Source organism: Cricetulus griseus, chromosome 2 (assembly GCF_003668045.3).
Source record: "Cricetulus griseus strain 17A/GY chromosome 2, alternate assembly CriGri-PICRH-1.0, whole genome shotgun sequence".
NCBI classification, from domain to species: Eukaryota; Metazoa; Chordata; class Mammalia; order Rodentia; family Cricetidae; genus Cricetulus; species Cricetulus griseus.
Genome location: NC_048595.1, coordinates 90,132,605 through 90,154,708, shown reverse-complemented (window position 1 = coordinate 90,154,708; position 22,104 = coordinate 90,132,605). Strand labels below are relative to the sequence as shown.

Genomic DNA, 22,104 nt, shown 5'->3' with positions numbered 1-22,104 from the left:
CAGTAGTATACCCATAGCATGAGATTTAGATACTGTTCCCCCTTAGAGAATGTTCAAATTAAAATGGCAGCAGAGAGGATACCTCAGTCAATAAAGAAAATAGTTACATGCTGTAATTGGCCAAGGAAGTCCTTGGAATTTATGTTGTGAGTTATTAAGAAGAGCCAGTTCTCTGGTCATACTGCTTACGAACCATAATAGCCTGGGTAATTTGCCATTAGTCTCCATTTCTTCATCTATAAAATAGAAAAAAAAACACAGACTCTCTTTAAGAGTTATGACCATGTGTTCATTTCAAGAAAACCACCTAACAGTATTATCTGTTAGCTTTTTTTAATCTCATAATCTCAGCCTCAAAATAACCTTTTCCTTTTCAAATCCATCTAGCCTTCTTTAACTTTAAGGTGTGTTTTCTACTTGTGTATCTTTTAAGAAATTATTCCAGCAGGTGGTGCCAAGAAGCGGTTGTGAAATACTAATAGCTAGAGGATGGAGAGTTGTGACTCAGAAGTCTCACAATAAAGACTTAACTGGGTGTTTCACAGAAGCTGCTGCTGGTCAGCACACAGGTCAGCTTCATCAGCTGCTTTTTCTGTCTGTGGAAACGACTTGGATGTCAGTGTTTTGTTAGCAACAGCCGTTCTATTTCAGTAGAGGAAGAAGGCACAGTTGGTGCGGGTATATAAGGCATACTGTAGGATACAGAAGCAGTATTATCTCCTAGAAATGAACAGAGGGATTTTGTTTATCTTGAGTTTCTGGGACACTTTTGTGAGCAGGATGTGTTATGGATAGGTGGCTTTGTTTGATCCTCAGACCTTTTGAATATGTCCTTAAGTGGTTCTGAGATAAAATCTTGAGGGTTTCTTTACCTGACAGAGTGTGCACATTCAGAGAAAGCACTGAAATAAATAAGGCAGTTGTATCTCGTGGGTACTTTTTGAAATTGGTAGTGCAAGTTACATTTTGGTACAGATCACTGATATTCATAGGGTTCCTATTTCCAGGAAAGGTGCTTGTTAGAGCAATGAGGGTGGCAGGATAGGGACAGAGGGAGGATATCATCAAGAGCATGCTTTGTTAACAGCTTTTCTGATGGTCTCTGCATGTTCTTCCTACCTAGGTAAGAACTCAAAGGTATCCTGTATACTGCAGAGTAAACCTAGACTGGGGAGATCTGCATTTGGCATCTTTATCTGTTTCCTCTTATATCCTGATACCAGCTGTACAGTTGAAAGACCCACCCCATATCCTCATAACTATCCTATTGACCCATGTTCTATAGTAACTTGTTCTCAATTTAGAAAAGAAAAGTAGCTTCTCAAAGAAAGTGAAGAAGAATGAAAATTGGGTGTTGTTCTGCATCCAGTAACTGTGTCAGACTCCCTTGAACTCTCACAGAAAAATTCTCTTATAGGTTTCAGAGCCACAGCTAGCAAAGGGCAGTCTGGATTCAAACCAGGTGTTTTTTCATAGTTCACACTTTTTCACTACGCCCCTTCAGGACTGAATTCTTAGCTAAATACTAAATACAGAATTCTAAAAACTGAAACAATAAGGTAATTGAAATTTAAAATGTTAGCCCCTAACGGTTAGGTGCTGGAGAGATGGCTTGCAGTTAAGAGCACTTCCTGCTCTTGCAGAGGACCAGAGTTTGATTCCCAGCACCCATATCTGGTAACTCACAATTGCCTGAGATTTTTGACTCTGTGGGATCCAATTCCCTTTTCTAGACTCTGATCACCTGCATGCATGTGCACTCTGCCCCCCCCTCCACATACAGATAACTAAAGAGAAAATAAATCTTTAAGACAAAGTTTTACTAGGGACAAGCCCTGTTCAGTAGTCAGTTTTGTTTGTTTGTTTTAGAGACTTGTCAAGTATAGTGAAGTACTGATAGCTGGTCCAGACCATAAGTTAGAGGAAAGTCTGGCAACTGGTCTGTCTTGCTGCCCCAGATAAGATCACTATACTGCACAAGCATCTCTCCTTCCTTTATTTCTTTCTCTTTTGAGGGGGTGGGGTTGGGAATCTTACCCCTATAAAGTAGAGTTGTTGACAATGAAGTGCAATGTAAATGAATTCCATATGAATTTCATGATCTCTTTACTCACATATAGATAGCTTTGTTTTTTAATTGAACTTGGAAATTTCTAAATATGTGATAATGAAGCTGGCTTTTTCTTTTCTTTTTAAGTTTCAATACAATGCTTCTTTGCAATGCTTGGATGAATGTAAATGGGATTATTCATGCAGCAAGCACATATTGGATGTTTGCCATAGTGATGGATATTGCACACTCACTGAAGTGGGTTGGCCATACTTTGAAGCAGGTGGATTTGTCAGCAGCCTTTGCTATATTTTCGCCTCAGCTGTTTTCCCCAGCCTCCACCTGCAGATATGATACTTATGTCTGTTGACTGATAGTGAATTAATTTTGATATGTAATTGTTTATTTTTAAATACAGTTAATTATTTTTCAAAGTGTTAGCATAACCAGCCTATTAACCTATGTTAGGTTACAAATACAAATAATACAAGTTTATTACAGGAAATGTTAGCTATAAATGAAAGTAAAATCACCTATAATCCTGTACCTGGAAGATAAACACATTCAGCATTTGATTTGCTGATCACCTTTTTATGCAAATAGAACCTTAAAATATTAGATATCAGACTATGCATACTGCTTTATAAATTGCCTTTATATAATATATTATGAACATTTTCCAGTTTCTTACTATTCCACAGTGTTTAATAATGAGTCAGCATAATATGTTTGTATGAATATGATTCTTCATTAAACTTGATTGCTACCCATTTTTGTTGGATATTTATATTGGTTCCAGTGTTTTATGGTTATAAACAATGCTGAAAGGAACATTCTTGTAGCCAAGTCTCTGCCTACATTCTTTATAAACTACTTGGCAAAAATTTGAAGAAATGGAATTACCACTTACAATTCTTGAGCTATTGCCCATTTGCCCTTCAGAAGGGCTGTATCAGTTGTTACTGTCAGCAGTGCTTGAGTGCCTCCATCTCTGTTTTCCTTGTGCCTCCGTGACCTCTGGTTTGCTTGTTAGAGTAAGAGCATTTTTTTTTATGCCAGTAAGGGTCTTGTTGCTCCACTCAGATGGACATCTGGAGTAGGTAAGTACTAAGTCTATTATCATAGGCCTGGGACTTTGAATGTCCAAGGCTTGTGGGCTGAGACAAAGGATTCAGGGGCTTATAGCTCCAAATCTTGAAAACTAGAGATTTATAGCCCCAGGCTTTAGAAGCCTGAGCTGTCTAGCTATCTGTGCTCAGGTGAGAGACTTATTGCCTTGGGATGCTGATTGCCGGTGCCCTGGCCAGTAAAAAAACCTCAGTCCTAAGCAGCAACTAGTGAGATCAGCAGTAGTAAATAGCAACCATTTTTATGCCAGCCCCTTTCCCAGGTCTAGTGCCTTGGATGTTAGTACCCTTAGTGGCTAGTGTTTTAGCTCTTGAGCTCCTCATGTCAAGGTCCCAAGCCTTCAAGGCTCAGAGACTCTTAGGCAAGCCTGAGTGAACAGTGTTTGCAGTTTCGGCCACCACCTTGCCTTTTTGCTTTCTGTGTACTCCTGTCACCCTTTATTGCCTACTGCCTTTACTTCTTCCACTTCTGTGTCTGCTGCTGTCTGGACACGTCACTGTCTTCTTGCCATTGCTGCTGTAATAGTAGCCACTCCACCTCCACTGATAGGGCCACTACTTGTTATTTTTCATGCTACCATCTCAGCCCATCTACTTAAGAATCATCAGTAGATGGGTAGCACAGGAGATGAGGGTGCTAAACCGTGAGCTGAACAGCTTGGTTATATACCTATGAGGAGGGGTGAGGTATACAAATGAAGGGTAGTATTTATGCCAGTCGTTGCACCAACTTCCAGTTTCACCAATCATGTTGCCTTTAGCTAAGTTACTGAGGTGGTGCTTGTCTTCCATCTTGAGTGAAAAGAGCTGCAGGGTCATCTGAATTTCAGTGAGGCTTGTTATCCTGGCACAAAACTGTCCAAGGCCAGCAGGACAGTTTGTCTGAAGTGGTTGTGACTTGAGTAAGACCTCCTGTAGCAGGAGTCCTGGCTTCACTTGTCTTGGTACTTGTGGCCCAAGCATTCTCAGAGTAATTGTAAAGTATCCAAAACAGCCAAGCTACCATGAGGGCAGCCTGGCTGCTTGCCAGAGAAGGGATTCTTGGCATAAGGGTAGGCTGTGTACTGCTATTCAAAGACCTGAACAGCTGCTCCTGGTAGTTTAACTCATTGACAGAAAAAAACTTTATGGGGTACTTCCAATAAAGACTTAAAGAAAGCTCAACATAAAACTACTGTTCTCAAAAGCATTTCACAGTGCTTTGCTTACTTAGCCTCTCCCCTGGTACTCTATGGAGCAGGCTCCATCTCATTCATCTCACCTCTAACGCCCCCGAGTGGAACAATTCTCTGCATGGTTAAAACCTCTTCAGTTTCTCACACGTTCACATGCCCTGCCTTGTAGATGGGAGACTACCGTCTCCTCTGAATCCCAGCTTACTCAATTCAGCATAGAAAGGCATGCTCCATTCTCCTGGTTCTTTTACTAGTGTTTGGTTCAATGGAGACTATATTTCATTCAGTACTATTCACAGCTGCCCACTGAGTTTAGTTATTTCATGATTGTCAGATTCCTGACCATGTTGTTTCTCCTCTCTTACCTTCTTGAATCATGCCTGAACCCAACACTCTTGTTAATGTTTACAGTAGCTATGCTCAATTGGGCTTAGCTTGTCTGCCAGATGAGGGTTTCTAATTTCCAGTCTCTAATTCAAATGAGGATCAAGGTATGGTGTGATACAAGACGCACCATTCTGGCAACAGCTAGGTTCATTGATTCCTTTGCTCTGGTTACTAGATTATTGTCATTATTTATTTTTAAATACTTTATTTAACTTTATTGTATATGTGTTGGTATGAAGATGTCATATCCCCTGAACTGGAGTTACAGACAGTTGTGAGCTGCCATGTGGGTGCTGGGAATTGAATCTGCATCCTTGGAAAAGCAGCCAGTGCTCTTAACCCCTGGGCCATCCCTACAGCCCTCTTGTCACTATTTCTTCCAGCCCCCAATGGTGGCAGCAGCCTGTGGTAATGTAAAAGCTGAAGCTCATGAAACAGTGCCTAGGCTTGAGTTGACTGTTGGTTTATAGCTGTGTGACCTAAATCAGATTAACTTCTGAAATTTTTCTGCAACTATACAATGCTGAAAGCCCTTATATTGATTTAAAAATTACTCCTGACATTGGAAGTGCTTACTAAATAACAGCTTGTTTAGATTGGCCTCTTAAATTGCAGGTGCATTTGTGGTATTCACAGTGATTCTAGCTTTGTATATCTTAACTGTTGTAAATATGAATGTGGAATTTGTCTCAGAAGTCTCTTGGTCTGAGGAGCTGCTGATGGGAAAGCCCAAATGTCAATATTTCTTAATCATGGCACATGGATAATGGTTCATGATATAAGGTAAAATTGGGGCCTGATGGTTTGAGGTCATTTGTTCTAAACAGGGGAAGTCCGTGCATCATAATATCAGGAGTTAGTTGCACTGGGTAGGTTTTAGATAAAGTAGCCCAAGTTGGCAGTTTTGTTGTTGTTGTTGTTGCTATTGGATGCAGCTCAATTTAGTCTTAGCATTGGAGTTATCAGATGTTGCTGGATCTCATAAGTTAGAACAATGCCATTTCAAAGTGGTGAATAACAGCAACTTAACTTACAAAATGACATGTAGGGTGAATGATTGAATTCAGGCAGTCTCCTGAAAGCCCTGTGTTAAAGGCTGTTTCCCAGCCAGTGACACTGAAGGAGACACTAGGTAGGAAGTGCTCAGGTGAGTGGGGCTTACCCCAGCCTTGCCCAGCTCTCTCTGGCCTCCTGGTTTCCTCTGTCCACATTTCTGCCATGATGACAGAACAGCCTTTTAGGCTCAAAGCACGGGTGCTCCCCAGTCATGTGTGAAACAGAAGGAACTGATCCTCTGTAGGTAGTACATGTTGTAACCTGCTTTGATCAGTTCCACTCTTTTTGCTCTAATTTTGAAGCCCAATCTTAGTTGTTTTTGGTGCTCTTTGATGTGCTGATTTCCTTCTCATGGCCCTCTCTGATCTTTTCCATATTGAATGGTGCAGTGTAATAGCTGATACTGATTTCTCTCATCTGAACCCTGCCTCTGAGGCATATTAACTTCCAGTCCTGGACAAGCTACTGGATCTTCATCTTACTGTATAAAATTCTTTCTTGTTTAAAATGTGTGTGGGTGTTTTGTTTGCATGTGTGTCTGTGTTCCATGTGTATGCCAGTTATAGACAATTGCGAGCAGTCATGTAGGTGCTGGGAATTGAACCCAGGTCCTCTGTAAGAGCAGCCAGTGCTCTTAACCATTGAGTCACCTCTCCAGACCCATTTATAAGAATCTTGAAATGATAAACTGAATTTAGATGTGAAAAGTTTTAGCTGGCCTTGGCTCCTGACAGTATGAAAGTGTTGCTGTGCATTTATGCAGTCTGTTGATTGTGCTTTTACTCCACAATTCAGTGTGATTATAAAAATGAGTTGTGTTCCCTTGAAGAAAGTGCTTTGGACTTTGTACATCCCAGATTACATTGATCCGGTCTGGGGATGTCGGCAGTTGGGTTTGGCCAGAGAATATAAAACCCCCCTTTTCTTCTTGGATTAGCAGTTGTGCTATTCTAAACACAGTCAAATAATTGATAGGCTTGATTTTAATGACATAGACTTTTGAGGTACTGGTGACTGTGCCACATGCACAAGCCCAGAAGCTAAGACTAGACATCTCTGGAGGAAGACTTATGTGCTTTGCTGAGGCCTAACACAATGGCCATTTCAGAGCCTGTCTTCAGACCAGTATCATTTAGAACTTTTCCTTAATACTACCTGAAGTCTTACAAAAATGTAGTTACCTAAATAAGCTGAAAATGATTTATATGGCCTTCATCTAAATAGCCATAATTTTTGGAAGGTAACAAGATGCTTGAGATCTGACATGAACCTGAGATCCTTGCAGGCAACCTTTCATGCAGATAGACTCCCATGGTGTAGATGAAGAGTTTTCATCATGAGTGCCTTCCTTCGCCATGAAGCCTTGATACTACCACAGACCACAGGCTTATCATAAAACCTTTGTTTAAACAGTACATTGTATATATCTGGAGAGAGCAACTGTAGTAGTTGAGTACAGAACATATTTATATCTGCCCTAGCATGTTGTCTCATATGTTTAGAAACTCCTTAAAAACAAACAAACAAACAAATGGAAACCCTGGAGATTCAATCTGCTCTCTCCTAGTGTGTGTTCCAGAGTAGTCACATACTATCCATGTGTATACGTCATCCCTGGGCTCTGTCACCTAGAGAAAACTGTTGTCTGTCTGGTACACACACTAAGGTTAAGTTTCCAAAGCAGCTCACATTATTATCCTTTAGGGACTTTTAAAGTACATTTTGAAGATGGTTGCAGTTTATCTTAAGTATTTTGATTTTCTGTCCTACTGCACTCCAGGGTCTTCTGAGGTTCTGTTGTTTCCACCATGGATTTAGCAGGTTCCATTCTTGGAGCAGAATGGTTGCAGCCGTGGTGCTCTTCATAATTTAGTTCTCAATATTTCTTGTGGAACTTGGACTCATTTAGTATAAACTGTTGGCCAGAGTCCTTTGCAGTCACTCAGCTTCTCCATGAAGACAGTTTAAAGGACAGGTAGATTCAGAGACTCTGGACCCTTTTTCTCAGCAGTCTGTCCCTGGGGGAACTTTCAGGATATTGAATATAGAAGCAGCACTTCATCTGCATTGGCTGCCAATGTCACATTGGTTTCTGTTATTGATCTAGATGTTTGCTGCAGTTTATAATATGCCCAGTAACTGTATTAGAATCCTTTCCTGATGCTGTCATAAAAAGATCTTGACAAAAGCAACTTAAAAAAGGGTTTACTGAACCCACAATGCCAGGCTATATGGTCTGTCCTTGTGGCCAGTCAAGGTGGCAGGAACTGGAAGCAACTGTCACATAACATAATCACGAGCAGAGAGCAGTGAATTAGTGCATCATTTATTTTATTGCTTAGCTCACTTTCTTTACTGCTAACCCTGCCCACGGAATGGTACCTCCCACACTGGGTGGGTCCTCACTTCAATTAATATAATCAGTATAATCCTCCACAGACATGCCCACAGGCCAGTCTAATCTAAGACCTTCATCAGATCCCTTTCCAGGTGACTCTAGATTGTGTCGATTTGATGATTAAAATGAACCCTCACAGGACAGGAGAAATGTCTCAGTGGTTAAGAACACTTAGTGCTCTTGCAGAGGACTACAATTTGGTCTCTAGCACCCACATGGTAACTTACAACTGTAAATCCAGTTCTAAGGGATCCAACAACCTCTTCTGGCCCCCATAGGCAAGTGGCCTCTATGGTCAGGCAGAACACTCAAATACACATAAAAATAAATAAGTCTTTAAAAACACACCAAACCTGTTACAGTAGTTTTGAATATAAGTGCAATCTTACATTCAAAGGCTGCAATGCCCTATAGAGCTGGCTTGTCTTATCTCACATCTTAGTGTGTTTCATAGCCAAGGCTGCAAAGCTTTTGCCACCTGGTCTGGCCTTAGGTCGTTATAGCATCACTAGTAAGCTAAAGCTGCTCCTGCTTCTTTCCTTCCCCCTGAGCTGGTGTTCAGGTTAAATTGAGAGGTTCTGTCTTCAAAGGATAAGACTGTTTTCCAGAAATACTGTACCAGCCTCTAAGGACCATCCCCCCAAAATGTTTCCTGGTTTTAGGCAGTTCCTGCCATCTAGCACCACAATGGTAGACCTTTCCCGAAAGGCTGCTGTAGCCCTTCCCAGACCAACACATTTTGAAAAGGGTCTTTGATTCTTATTCTAATAAGCAAGAAATTCAAATGAATTGAATGGAAATGGTAAAAAATAATATTAGTTTTAATCTAAAGATTCTATTTTTGGAGGTGTTGAACAGTAGCATACGAAATAGATATTATCTTGGTGGGACTATGAGTTTGCTAATTCACATGACAGCTGTTCCTGGGTGTAGTCTTATTTTTTTGTCAGTTTCTATTTTACTTTGTGATCTCCTAAAACTCCTCTCTAATGAAAAACATTGATGAGCAGTGTGCATTTTACTGGCAGAGACCATTAGTTTTTCCCCTTGGTTGTGGTGGCTTCTAAGATTCTCCTGGAATCCAAGAGGAACACTGCATCCACACCATTTCTTTGGAGAGCTGATGATTTTATAATACTTTCCATCTTCTAGTGGTAATAGTTACACAAATAAAAACTTAGAAATTAGTGAAGCTCTGAAACTGTAGTAAAGGAACTTGGTTTGACCATTTCAACTTATATCCATACAACAACTTAAAGTTCAAGAAGCTGGCATGATATAGATACAAAGAGTGTCTACTTATCTAAGAAAAATGTTGAGGAAACATGTAGACTATCTTTTTAAATTACAAATCAATTGTTTCAATAGTTGAACTCTTTCTACTCTGAGGAAATTGTGGCCTGCCTGTATGGCATAGATTTGTAAAGTTGTACTGCCTCACTTCTGGGCACATGAGACTAATTGAATTGAGATATTCTAGAAGCTGAAAATGCATATTGGATTTTAAAGATGTAGATGCTCTCTTACCTTTTTAAATTAGATTTATTCACTTTGTATTTTGCCAGCATATATGTATGTACACCACATGCTTGCTTAGTGCATGCTGAGTCAGAAGAAGGCATCAGATCCTTTAGAACTGGAATTACAGATGGCTGTGAACCACTGTGTGGGTGCTCAGAATCAAACCTTGAAAGAGCAACAGGTTCACCTAACTATTGAGCAACTCTCCAGCCCCTAGTAATGCTCTCTGTTTTTCCTCCGAAATTGTTAAGCCTGTAGCAGGGATTACAGATATGTGTTACCATGCCCGGCAATATATTGATTGAATATTTTCTATAATTTGAAAGGATACAATTTTAGATATGTTGGGTTAAGTAAAATATCAAAATGAATTTCACCTATTTCTCTTACTTTTCTGCTGCGGTTAACTATTGGCTCACACTATTTGTTGGACAGTGCTGGACTAAGAATGAGAACATTGCAGTTGGTAAAGGCTGCATTCTGACCTCTAACTCTAGTGTTAGACAACAGCCTATTCACTTTCAGCATGTGGGTAACTCTTAATGATTTAGAGGACTTATAACTGAGGCATGATTAAAAAATTAGAGTATTTAGTTTGACTGTACTAAGTAAATAACAGGAGCTTAAAAAAAACAAAAACAAACAAACCTTTCATTGAAAAAAGTCCATGGAGCTCATAGCTTACACAGCCAAGGCAATATGCATCTGTACCCAGACTTCTAGCTATAAAACTCTTAAAATTTGCTCCTAAATTAAGTAAAAGTAGGGAAGCATTTGAGTTTGAGTGTTCTCGCTCTGAGAGATTTGCTCCTTTTGTATACCATTGTGTACATTTTTACTTCCGTTTTTATTAAGCACACACAGATCATGATTATTGAAGCTGTTGTTGGGTTGCATCCCTTGGGACCTGGCGCATCTTTTCCAAAGACTAAGACAGCCTCTTGAAGACTCCTCTGCCTCTGTTCTGGTGCAGTCTCGCATCTTTAAGTGACCCAATGGTTTGCTATATGTGCTTGACAGTGAACAGAGTTTAAGTTCAATGTTAGTCTTCACCATGGAGTTCCAGAAATTGTCTATGCCATTGAAAATGTAACAAACCAAATATTAAAGAATATTTAATTCATCATATGGGTGTACCAAATTACACAAATTAGTCTTGTTTAAAGATAATATTCCAAAGTGGTTGAGAGCATGGGCTTTGGAATGCAACTGAGTCCGACTGTCTCTCTCCAGCAGTGTAACTTGGGCTGCTGGTTAAGTCTCCACATTGTTACCTTGTGTAGGATAGATGAACTCAGGTTCCTCTTGCTGGAGTGCTAATCTACAGTAGCTTAGACGAGGGTATTTGAGCTCATAGTTTTGTGGGTTTCAGTCCCTGGCTGTCTTTGGCCCTTTTGCCTTTGGACCTGGAAGAGGACAGCACATCATGACATGGCCCATGTGGTGGAGCAAAACTCACCTCATAGCTGAGGAGCAAAGGAGCAGCAGCAGTCCATTAACTAGAAAAAAAAAAAAAACAGGTCATATTAATTGGCACCTCCTGTAAGCAGCCAGAGGATGGTGTATTATTTTTCTTGCTTTAAATACCTGGAGAGCCTGACTCTGGCACATACATAGAAGTCTTGGGTCTCCTTTTTACATCTCTTCAGAAGCATTGTGGCTCCCTAACTGTGCCTGTCCCTCCTATGAGTTCTGGCTGCATTCTGCCATTCTGATCTGTATACATAGTTCTGGGAAGAGCGTGGACAGGTTTAACAACTAACTCTTGGTGCCCATAGACCTTTTTCTAGCACAACTTCATTGTATTGTTTTAAAATACCACAAGGATGAGAATGGGAAAAATGGTGTCAGTAAATGAAGGAAGCAGAGAGTCAAGAGATTGAGCCCAAGGATGATAATGCCTCCTCATCCCCAGGGATTGTGAGAGAAGTAAATGAGATCTGCTGTAATTGTTCTTGATTTTCTTTAATGATGCATGGAGTATCCTCTTATTTCATTTCCTAGGTACTTTGTATATAACCTTTTTATTATTGTCCAACTATGTGTTGAAGAGAACCTTGGTCCTATGAAATTTTATTGGGCTTGCTAATAATTAAGGTTGTAGGTACTTACAGAAAAGCATTCCATGCTTCTGGGAAATATTTATACAGGATAAGTACTTGTATTTGATTTTTACTGAGTTTTCCCCCATTACTACTAGTGGAGTTATTAAGCAATTAAAGCTGTGCTGTCCACTATGGCAATACAGGTCACACAAAGCTCCATACATTGAAATAAACTAAATGGGAATATATCATCAAAGCACATTACATATATGAAATTGGCAGGTTGAGGTCCATTATTTTGTACAATTATTGTATTCCAATGAGAAAAAAAACTCTAAAAGACAGACAATAAATGTAGTTTAGCAGTTTCGGTGCCCATATTTCTGGGTAGTGATTATTAATTCTTGGTGATAAGTAACTGTTTTGGAGAGAGCTTCATGTGACCATTGGCCACATATATAGAATACATTTGCCTTAGAAATTTTTAGTAACAGAAATGTACTAAGTATGAGGAGATTAAAAAGCCACACATTTTATTTGACTTGGAATCATTACCAAAGTCTAGGGTTTGCTACTAGAATAGTTTAGTTACTCTGATTCTGAGCACATCAGGTAACTAATACTATTCTAGTTGCAGATTTGCAGTTTAGCTCTTCATATTTTTAAAATTTGTCTTTTTGGTAATAAATATGTTGGATATTTTTTTATTCATGTCCTGATACTGTATTAGAAGCTCCTGTTTTCTTTTTCATTTTTTTTCAAAGATTTATTTATTTATTATGTACACAGTATTCTGCCTGTGTGTCTGTCTGCAGGACAGAAGAGGGCACCAGATTTCATTGTGGATGGTTGTGAACCACCATGTGCTTGCTGGGAATTGAACTCTGAACCTTTGGAAGAGCAATTAGTGCTCTTCACCTCTGAGCCATCTCTCCAGCCCTACTCCTGTTTTCTTAAGCATTATAGCTTTGTGTGGTCTGAAATAATACTGTGCATATGAAATAGAGCAGGCACATTCCTTTAATCCTAGCACTGAGGAACCAGAGGCAGAGACAGGCATATTTCTTTGAGTTCAAGGCCATCCTGGTTTACATAATGAGTTCCAGATCATCCAGGACTACATAGTGAGACCTTATCTCTCTCACACACAAAAAGATAAACAATAACATTGATTATGTTCAATATGAAATGTATTGAGGTGATTGCATGGTGTACTAGGAATGAGTTTAAAACAGGACATATGCATTGCCTACTGTGTGTAAGCATAGGCTTTGGGGAGATTTGAATCAAGAGTGTCTTTATGCTGCTCCCATTTATTATGTGATGCACTCTTATACAGATGTCCTTGGAATGGTTGTTGTGAGATTCAAGCTTGTCTTGTATGAGAAGGTAATGTTTTGTTTTCAATCCTAGGAAGCTCTGCAAAGAATCATTTCAACGCTGGCAAATAAGAACGATGAGATTCAGAATTTTATTGATACACTAAATCACACACTGAAAGGACTTCAGGTATGAACATTTCTATCACTAATTGCATATCTGAATGATTGCTAGTATAATCTCAAGTTTAAATAACAGTGCATTAACTTGGGAGTATAACATTATGCAGCTGGGAATGGGGTCCTCAAAGGACAGAGTAAATCACTTCCTGTGTCATTCCTGCCTTCTGTGCAGGGAAAGCAAGTGCTGAGGGGCAAGGACAGCTGACATCATGTTTACAAGCAAGTATTAAAGTCTTGCGCTTCACTAATTCCAATTAAGAGCAAATGGTGTCTCTTTGTAGTGGGAACAAACCATTTTTTAAAGATCATATGTAATGCCAAGGGAGGTGCCAATGATAGGACTTGGTTGAAGAAGCAGACAAAGTGGGACATAGATTCAGAGGCACAGTGCTCAGGTAGGGGAAAGGAATGCTTAAGGAAATGACCTGGGTTGGGACAAATAATCTTTTATTATGACCTGAAGTCACATATTAAAGTTTATTACTTTTCTATTATACCAGCAGTTCCCAAACTGTGAGTTGTTACCCCTATGGGAATTTGATGACCCTTTCACAGGGGTTACATATCAGATATCCTGCATATCAGAAATTTATATTATGATTCATAACAGTAGCAAAATTAAAGTTTTGAAGTAGCAGCAAAAATACTTTTATGGTTGGGGGTTACCACATGAGGAACTGTATTAAAAGTCTCAGTATTAGAAAGTTTGAGGACCACTGCTGTAGAGTAAGGTAGTTTATGATAGGAATTTATTCTTCCCTTTGCTTATGCTTTTTAGTTTTTAAATGTTGGATAGTTCTTGAGTAAAGTCTTGGTTTTGTTTTGTAAAACAGGAAAATTCTTCCAACATACTTTCAGAATTAGAAGAAGAATTTGATAGTTTGTACTCTATGTTAGATGACGTAAAAGAAAGTATGGTCAGCAGCATCAAGCAGGAGCAAGTCCGTAAATCCCAGGAGTTACAGGTGAGGGTGTTCACTACCTGATGCCGGGGTTCTGTAGGCAGAAATAAGCACCTGAGTATAACCGTATGTTCTCTTGCCAGGGTGGTTTTAATGGCTTGGAACATAAATATCTTTAATATTTTCTAAAATTGTGGTTAAAAATGCAGAATTTACTGTCAACCATTTTAAGCTATAGCTTTTTGATTCATATTGTTTTAGCAGAATTCAGGATCTTTTCCCTCTTATTACCATGCTGAAACTCTTCAGCCCCGAAATAACAGTCCTCACTTGCCCTCCATCAGCTCCTGGCAGTTTTGCCATTTGCTCCATTATTTTGATTACTTAAATGTTTCATGAAAGTGGAATTGTACAGCATCTGTCCTTTCGTGACTGTGCAACTTTAGCATAAGGTTCCCAAGGTTTGTCCATGCTCTAGCAGTTGCCAAGATTTCCTTATGGCTGAGTACATTTTCTTTATAATACTACATCATCTTTGCCTCTTCTTCTCTCTATGGACCCTGAGCTGTTTATACCTTTGACTTGTAAACAGTGCTGCAGAGAGTATGAGCAGGCAGATACATCTTGAAGACACTCTTCTTTCCTTCTTTTGGCTGTGTACCCAGAAGTCAGTGTGCTGATCATGTGGCAGCCATCCCTCAGTTTTCTGAGGTGCCGCATACTCTGTTCTCCACTGCCTACACTCTGATATTCTCACCAGCTGTGCAGTGATTCCAGTTGCTTCATTCTTATTAACATCTGTTTCCTGTTTTCTTTTGGTGGCAGACATCCTAAAAGGGTATGAATCATTTTTTTTTTTGTTTGTTTGTTTGCTTGCTTTTTTGAGACAGGGTCTAAACATATAGATCTGGCTGTCCTGAAACTCACTTGTAGGCCAGGCTGGCCTCAAACTCACAGAGATCCATCTACCTTTGCCTCCTGAGTACTGGTATTAAAAGCATATACTGCTATACCAGGCTGTGAATCAATATTTTTGTTATGGTTTTGATTTCTATTTCTCTAGTGATTAGAGAGAGAGACGAACAGCTTTTATATGCTTGTTAATGCCTATGTATTTTGCTTAAAGAAATTTTTGTTTATTTTTCCTGTTTACTTAGTAACTTATTTGTTGTTTTAAAGTCACAGACTTACTTTGCTATATTTTTATTTTTAACTCTGTTTTCAGCATGGGAGTACTGGGCTTTTGAATCTAGCCAGGGTTGTGTATGTGTTAGGCACAGGCTATGCTTACCTGCTCACCTAGCCCTGGAGCTCTGGATAGTAACCCTTGGCAGATATGATTTGGAAATATTTTCTCATATTCTATATTTGCCTTTTAATGTAGGTTTTTCATTGTTCTATAAGTATAAATTACAGTTCAAAATAGTTTTTAATACTTGAGTCATACATAAGTATGACTTGCTAACTTAATTAGTTAAACATTATCAAGAAATTCAGTCTTCATTACAAAGGTTGCTTCCTGCAGGTAGATTATTCTAATATTTTTTAAAATCTTTTTTACTTTCTAATTCATTTTTTTTAAGATTTTATTTATTATGTATACAGTGTTCTGCCTACATGCCAGAAGAGGGCACCAGATCAAATTAGAGATGGTTGTGAGCCACCATGTGGTTTCTGGGAACTGAACTTGGGAACTCTGGAATAGCAGCCAGTGCTCTTAACCTCTGAGCTGTCTCTCCAGCCCTATTCTGATATTTTAGTTTATATTATACATAATTTTTGACTACTCTAAGAAACTGTAAGTTAATTTTATTCCACTTATAATTGCTTTATTTCTTCTTTTGCTTTAATTATGTACTCAATATTTTCATCTGCATATAACTAAGCTTTTAAAAATATTCATGTCTCAGAATATGGGTGGTATATGCATGTCAGTCCAATGACAATTTTTTCGTCAAGTTTTTACCTTTCACTGTGGAACAAGTTGGTGTTATCAGACTTGGACCACAAATACTTCTGTCCACCAAGCCATCTTGCCATCCCTAGTTAGGCTGTTTTGGATAAATTATAAGAAAAAAGGCAATTTTGTCACGCATATAACTGATGGTAATTTTCCTTCTTCATTTGCTCTATGATGTATGTATATTTATTCAATTATTGCCATTAAAATCTCCTTAAATTTATTATAGCATTATTTTGAGCTTGGCAGTAGGAAAGTTCACTTTAATGATTTGGGTATTGTGCTTCTCCCTAGAGTCAGCTTAGCCAATGTAACAATGCCCTGGAAAACTCAGAAGAACTCCTAGAATTTGCAACCAGATCATTAGATATAAAGGAACCCGAAGAATTCTCAAAGGTAAACAAAACAAAAAGAAAATAAACAAAAACACTATCCTAGTATACTGAAGGAGTATTTAAAGAAGAGCTTTGTCATTTCTGATACTGTAAAGGTCTTGGGGTTTTTGCTAAATAAAATATAAGGTGTTCACTTATTTCAAAGCATGTTTGTTTGTTTTACAGTATGTATCTTTGGGATGAGAAATTGATTATTTTAGTTCTCTTTTTTCAATTTAAATGTTTTCTTTTCTCAGTCATATCACTATTGGCATTTGTTTTAAAGGTTCTTCAGTACTTGAGCCAAGTCGTAATACTCTGTAGGCCTACTTCAAATGCTTAGTTACTGACAAAATGGAATGGGATAACTTTGAAGTACAATTAGTAGACCAGTTGTGAATTGTTATAAAGCTGGGAAACCAATTCTTTCCATCACTCTGTTTTTAAATATCCCATACTAAAGTCTTTAGGTTGGGCTAATGTAATTGGAAACAACAACAAAATAGCCTTGACTAAAACCCACAAATGATTCTTCTCATACTTCTTTATCTTCAAGTTCTGCTATTTAAATTGTCGGGTTCCTGTTCCTAGAATGAGATCTGGATCTGAAGGGCCTCTCTTTATCAGCATTATACGATCTGAAAGTGAACAAGAAACAATGGCACAAATATGATAGGATTTTAGAACATGCTTCACACTATTTTTTGAATATTAGAAGTTTGGTTGATAGTAAATATATGCAAAAAGTTCAGATGAGATCTGGATCATTAAGTAAATAGCCAGGATTCCACAGACTCTGGTTTCTCCTGTCACTAGTACTTGGCTTGCAAAACAGTGCTTGGATCCTTTGTCAAAAAAATTAACATTCCTATTATTACCTTGAATTCAAACCTTGAACTCTTCCAATGAAAAGAACGGACCAGAACAATTTCCAAGTCAGCATATAATTATCTATCTCCTTCCAACCACTCATCAGATTAAAAGGGAAAGAATGGTTTCCTACCCATGAGTATCTACTGTGGAATGACAGCTGCAAGCTACTGTGAAAGGGGAACAGTGTTTTCTGCATTTGATCACAGATGAAAAGAAAAAATGGGGCTTATTTCCTTTTTCTCACTTGCAATAGCTCACCCCTGGAATACCTGCTCAGGGCATGTCAATCTCTTGAGCACTGAGAAGAGCACACAGGATGGAGCTCAGTTGTACTCTGCAGGGAGGGTTGAGAGGGTCCTTTAGACTGGTCAGCAATGCCGAGGTCAGAGAAGGACCTTTAACTAAAGTGTACGTTAGCTTTGAAATATTTACTAAACACATCATAAAATAGAACTTTATCTTGTATTTCTGAGTGTTGGTGTCTTACAGAAATGTAGACTACTGTACAAATGTGCTGGTTATAAAGAAGGTGTGAGTAGTACTGTACAAAAATTAGTTTCAGGCTATTTACTTTTAAGTGAGCATGTATGCGTTTGTTCATTTGTTTTCAGTGTAGTAGTGTTTTGCTTGAATGTATGTATGTGTACCATGTATATGTGTTGTACCCTCAGAGGCTAGAAGACATCAGATTGTTGGACTGGAGTTACAGTGATTTGTAAAACACCCTGTGGGTGCTGGGGACCGAACTCAGGTCCTCTGCAAAAGCAGCAAGTCCTGTATACCACTGAGCCATCTCTTCCAGCCCTGATCATATGTTTTGAAAAATATCACTTTTTAATAGAAAAAGTTAAATATATATATATATGTATATATATACATATATATATATATATATATATTAAATGCACACAAATCCATATCCTTTAGTGTATAGAATCAATGGGGATGGCAACTAGTTCTTTTCCAAAGGTCTTAAAAAGAAAAAAAGAAAAGACAAGTTTTCCTTGCATAGAGCTGGCTGGCCTGGGACTTGATATCTAAACCAGGATGGCTTAAAGGTAAAGCTCACAGAGATTCACTTGCCTCTGCGACCTTACATGGCAAAGTTAGTATTTTTGCCTAAAGGAAAAAGAGCATTTTGAGTTATCTCTCTCTGTCTCTCTTTCTATTTTCCTTTGTATAAAAAGAAAAACAAAGATGTTAGGAAGAAATACACTTTCCTGTCTTTGGCAGAGTCAGTCAGTCCCTGAGATTCAAACATTAGGACCTTTTTCACATCCTGGAGTATGCACCTGTGGTCTATGATGTCACATGCCACAAATGAATATTTTTAATTACCTTTTGGATTTACATAAGAAAAAGAAACTTCAGGTTCATGAACATTTGAAGAAGAAAAAATATAGATTCATCTGAAGGCTGAGCAACCACACTGGAAAATACTTATGAGAAAGACTACCAAGATACGTGGAAAGAGGAGCAGCAACGGAAAGTATAAGAGCCTCTGCAGTGAGCAGTGCTGCCTCTCTGCTGGACAGAGGGACTGGTGGAAGCAAGCATGCTTTTCATCAGGAGAAAAAGATGAAGAGAGAAGGTGAGACAAGGACATTCATGTGCTCACAGTCCACGCTCAGGGAGAAGCAGGATTAAAAGTTATTTGAACTAGCAAGAGAAAAAGAAGGCGTGGAAGAGGCTGAGCTTGTACGAAGGCCACATCAACACCAGAGCTGAGAGCCACTCTTTATTTTCCAGTTTGCTGTGAAAAGCATCACTTCTCCCCACCCCAGACAACTCTGGTGTAGTTAGCAAAGATACTGCCATTAAAGTGGGTTTGATGTGGTCCTTGTGCTACAGGAAACAAGGTTATTTGGGGAAATAATATCCCAGGTTACTTACGAGTCCTGAAAATGAAGCATGTATAAATGCCATCTTAGTGTTTTGACAGTGGTTTCATACTGACAACCACAGACCAGTCAGGAAATCCACCATTACTGTGATGTTTCTGAATACTACCACATAGCCTGACATTGCTCTCAGACACCAAAAGAACTGTCCTGTAAATTCTTAGGAAGACAGCCTCGTCTTGCTGTTGTTTGTTTGCTTGTTTTGAGACAGGGTTTATGTGTATCCCAAGCTGACTTTGAACTCCTGTCCTGGCTCCACCCCTAGTGCTGGGATTGAGGCACACACCTCCATGCTCAGTTTATGTTGCTGGAGAACAGACCACGGGCTGTATGCATGCTAGGCAAGCACTTAACAACTGAGCAACATCCATAGCCCCCAGGTTTTTAAAGTGTAGAAACAAGAAAGTATTCAAAATGCCTGAAAAATTCACAGAATATATTAGTTTCTGTGTCTTCTCATTGTAGATTAAGAACAAGATTCAGCAAAGATCCGTTTTTCATTCGTTTAAACTTAGTTGGTAATTATGAGCAATTATTTGTATGAAGTCCTTTACTCTTTTGCCGGTCTACTTTAGTAACTTGGGCCTAGGGTGACAGGTTCCCAAAACTGATGTAAGAAAGGATTGTAATTGTTAATTTAAAAAAGCAGAGACTAGGCGTGTTAGCTCAGGCTTGTGATCCCAGTATTTGAGAAGTTGAAGCAGGAGGATTACTGTGAGTTTGAGTCCAGCCTGGGCTATATTATGAAACTGTACCTCAGAAAACAAAACAAAAAAGTTAACTGATAAAGGAAAGACAAAATGAGATAGAGAGGAGAGGACCGTATAACTCCAGAGAAAGCCAAGCTCTCTCCCAGGTGTACCTCTGATTGGCGAGTGGAGTCATACAGCTGCAAGTAAATTCGGTAGCAGCATCGTGCTGGAAAATTGTAGGCTTCGTAGTTTAGAGATAGAGTTATAAAATCATCATTCTTGAAAGTAAAACAAGAGCTGGGAGGTGATGGATGGGTCCAGTCTTTAATCCCAGCACCCGGGAGGCAGAGGCAGACAGATCTCTGTGAGTTCCAAACCAGCCTGGTCTACAGAGGGAATTCCAGGAGAGGCAGGGCTACACAAATAAACCCTGTCTCCAAAAACAGACAGACAAACAAACAAAAAGGAATTAAAACATAGGAATGAAAGTATATAGGATAAAAACTTTGGATGACTTTCTTTGGGAGAAGAATTTCTAGAAAAAAATAATTGTTCTATATTTAAAGTATTTCTTGAAATTGGGCCATTTTAGATAAACAGTTTTAGAATTTGAGACTTTCCTCTTACTGTAGAGGTAATTTCTCATCTTCTATGTTTACAGATGCATTTAAAATAAAATGTGAACCTAAATTGGAGCCACAGAATTTTCATTGTGTATCAGATGTAAATACACTGGACAGCATTTTCTCCTAGGTTATCTTATTTCTCGTTTGTTCCTTTTCTGTTGTTCATCCTCCACAAACAGCATGGTATGTGAAATGATGCTGCAAGAGCCTTGTGTGCATGTGTATGTACATGTGCACACAAATGTGCTATGCTACATACAGACCGAATCATAATGGTCTTCCTCTCAATGGGTCATGTGGGGAAACTGGGAAACAATATTCTTCCAACGAAGACAAGCAAACTTTCAAGAAAAGTAAGAGGTACAAGTGAGTGCCTTTAAACTCATCATCTGGTGTCAGTGTTAAGTGAAGAAGGGTAATGACAGTGGTACTTCCTCTGTATGTAAAGAAGTATTGCATGCAGAGGAGAGTCCCTTTTCCTTCCTGTAACACCTATATGAAAATCACTCTTAATTCCAGCTGCCATGACAGTACTTTTTAAAACCAATATAGTAGTTGACTAATGTAGTACTCTTACAAAAGGGACTGTGCCAAACTAGGCTCATGACTTCAGGAGATTGGAGATCCACCACATTTGGTTGGCTGTAGTATGTGGACCTTGGAAAGGATTTTTTTTTTTTTAAAAAAACATTAAGAACCCCAAATCTTTAGTAGAGAAAATGATTAATATACAAGGCCACAGAGTTGATTACTGGTAATGCTGGAGCTGTAGCATGTTGTTATCTATATTAAACCTCAGTTCTTTTGTTTGGAATGGTACTCAGGCCAAAATAGTTGAGGCTGGGTATAAAAATGGCCTGTAGCAAGTAGAAACAATCAATGTTAGGACTGAAAGATAGGACTGAAACAGAGCACTGCATTATACTTCTAATTTACATTCAATTGTACTCAGTTAAGTATTTCTGTGTACCAGGCTGTATGCTAGCAAAACAGCTTTGTCAGCTGTAATTGTTAACTATGCTTATTAGCATGGAAGAAAATCTTTTGTTGGATATATTGTGTTTCATTCATATATAAAAAAGAGGTAATGGTTTTGTGTGACTTCATTGTTACTCTCTGACTGTATAGTACAGGATAGTAACTGCAAACCCTTCCTAAACTTGTATTACCATTTTCTAAAAACAAAACCAGAAGATATATACAATAGTTTCTTTTAAGTTGCTAGCTTGTGTGAGCCTTCCTGAAGGAAAGACCCACTTGTAAGAGATGTTTCTCTCATCTCTCCTTGTCTGAATCTCTATTAGAACTCATTTCTTGGGTGCAAATGTTAGAACTATAGTCTAGTTTTGTATGCCAGCAGGCAAATTTTCATATACATAAAAACTATTGGAATGTGTCGGAATGTGTGTCTATGAAAGAAATTGTTTCAGTTGAAGAATATCAAACCAAACACGAGCAAAGGTGTATTTTGATAATCGTATGTTTGAAAAACCACAATTATAGTTCCACGAAATT

General features: G+C 38.7%; 1 protein-coding gene across 2 annotated transcripts in view; it reads left to right on the top strand.

The window, feature by feature from the left end:
• Positions 1 to 22,104, top strand: part of LOC100766469 (FSD1-like protein) — a 63,928-nt gene that overhangs the window by 2,360 nt on the left and 39,464 nt on the right. The window contains exons 2-4 of one of the 2 annotated variants that reach the window (XM_027403077.2): positions 13,173 to 13,268; positions 14,095 to 14,226; positions 16,418 to 16,519. In XM_027403077.2, coding sequence (XP_027258878.1) covers positions 13,173 to 13,268; positions 14,095 to 14,226; positions 16,418 to 16,519 — 330 coding nt within the window. Of the gene's footprint in view, positions 1 to 13,172; positions 13,269 to 14,094; positions 14,227 to 16,417; positions 16,520 to 22,104 lie in introns of those variants that run through there. The other variant, XM_035439876.1, reaches the window with a different exon arrangement.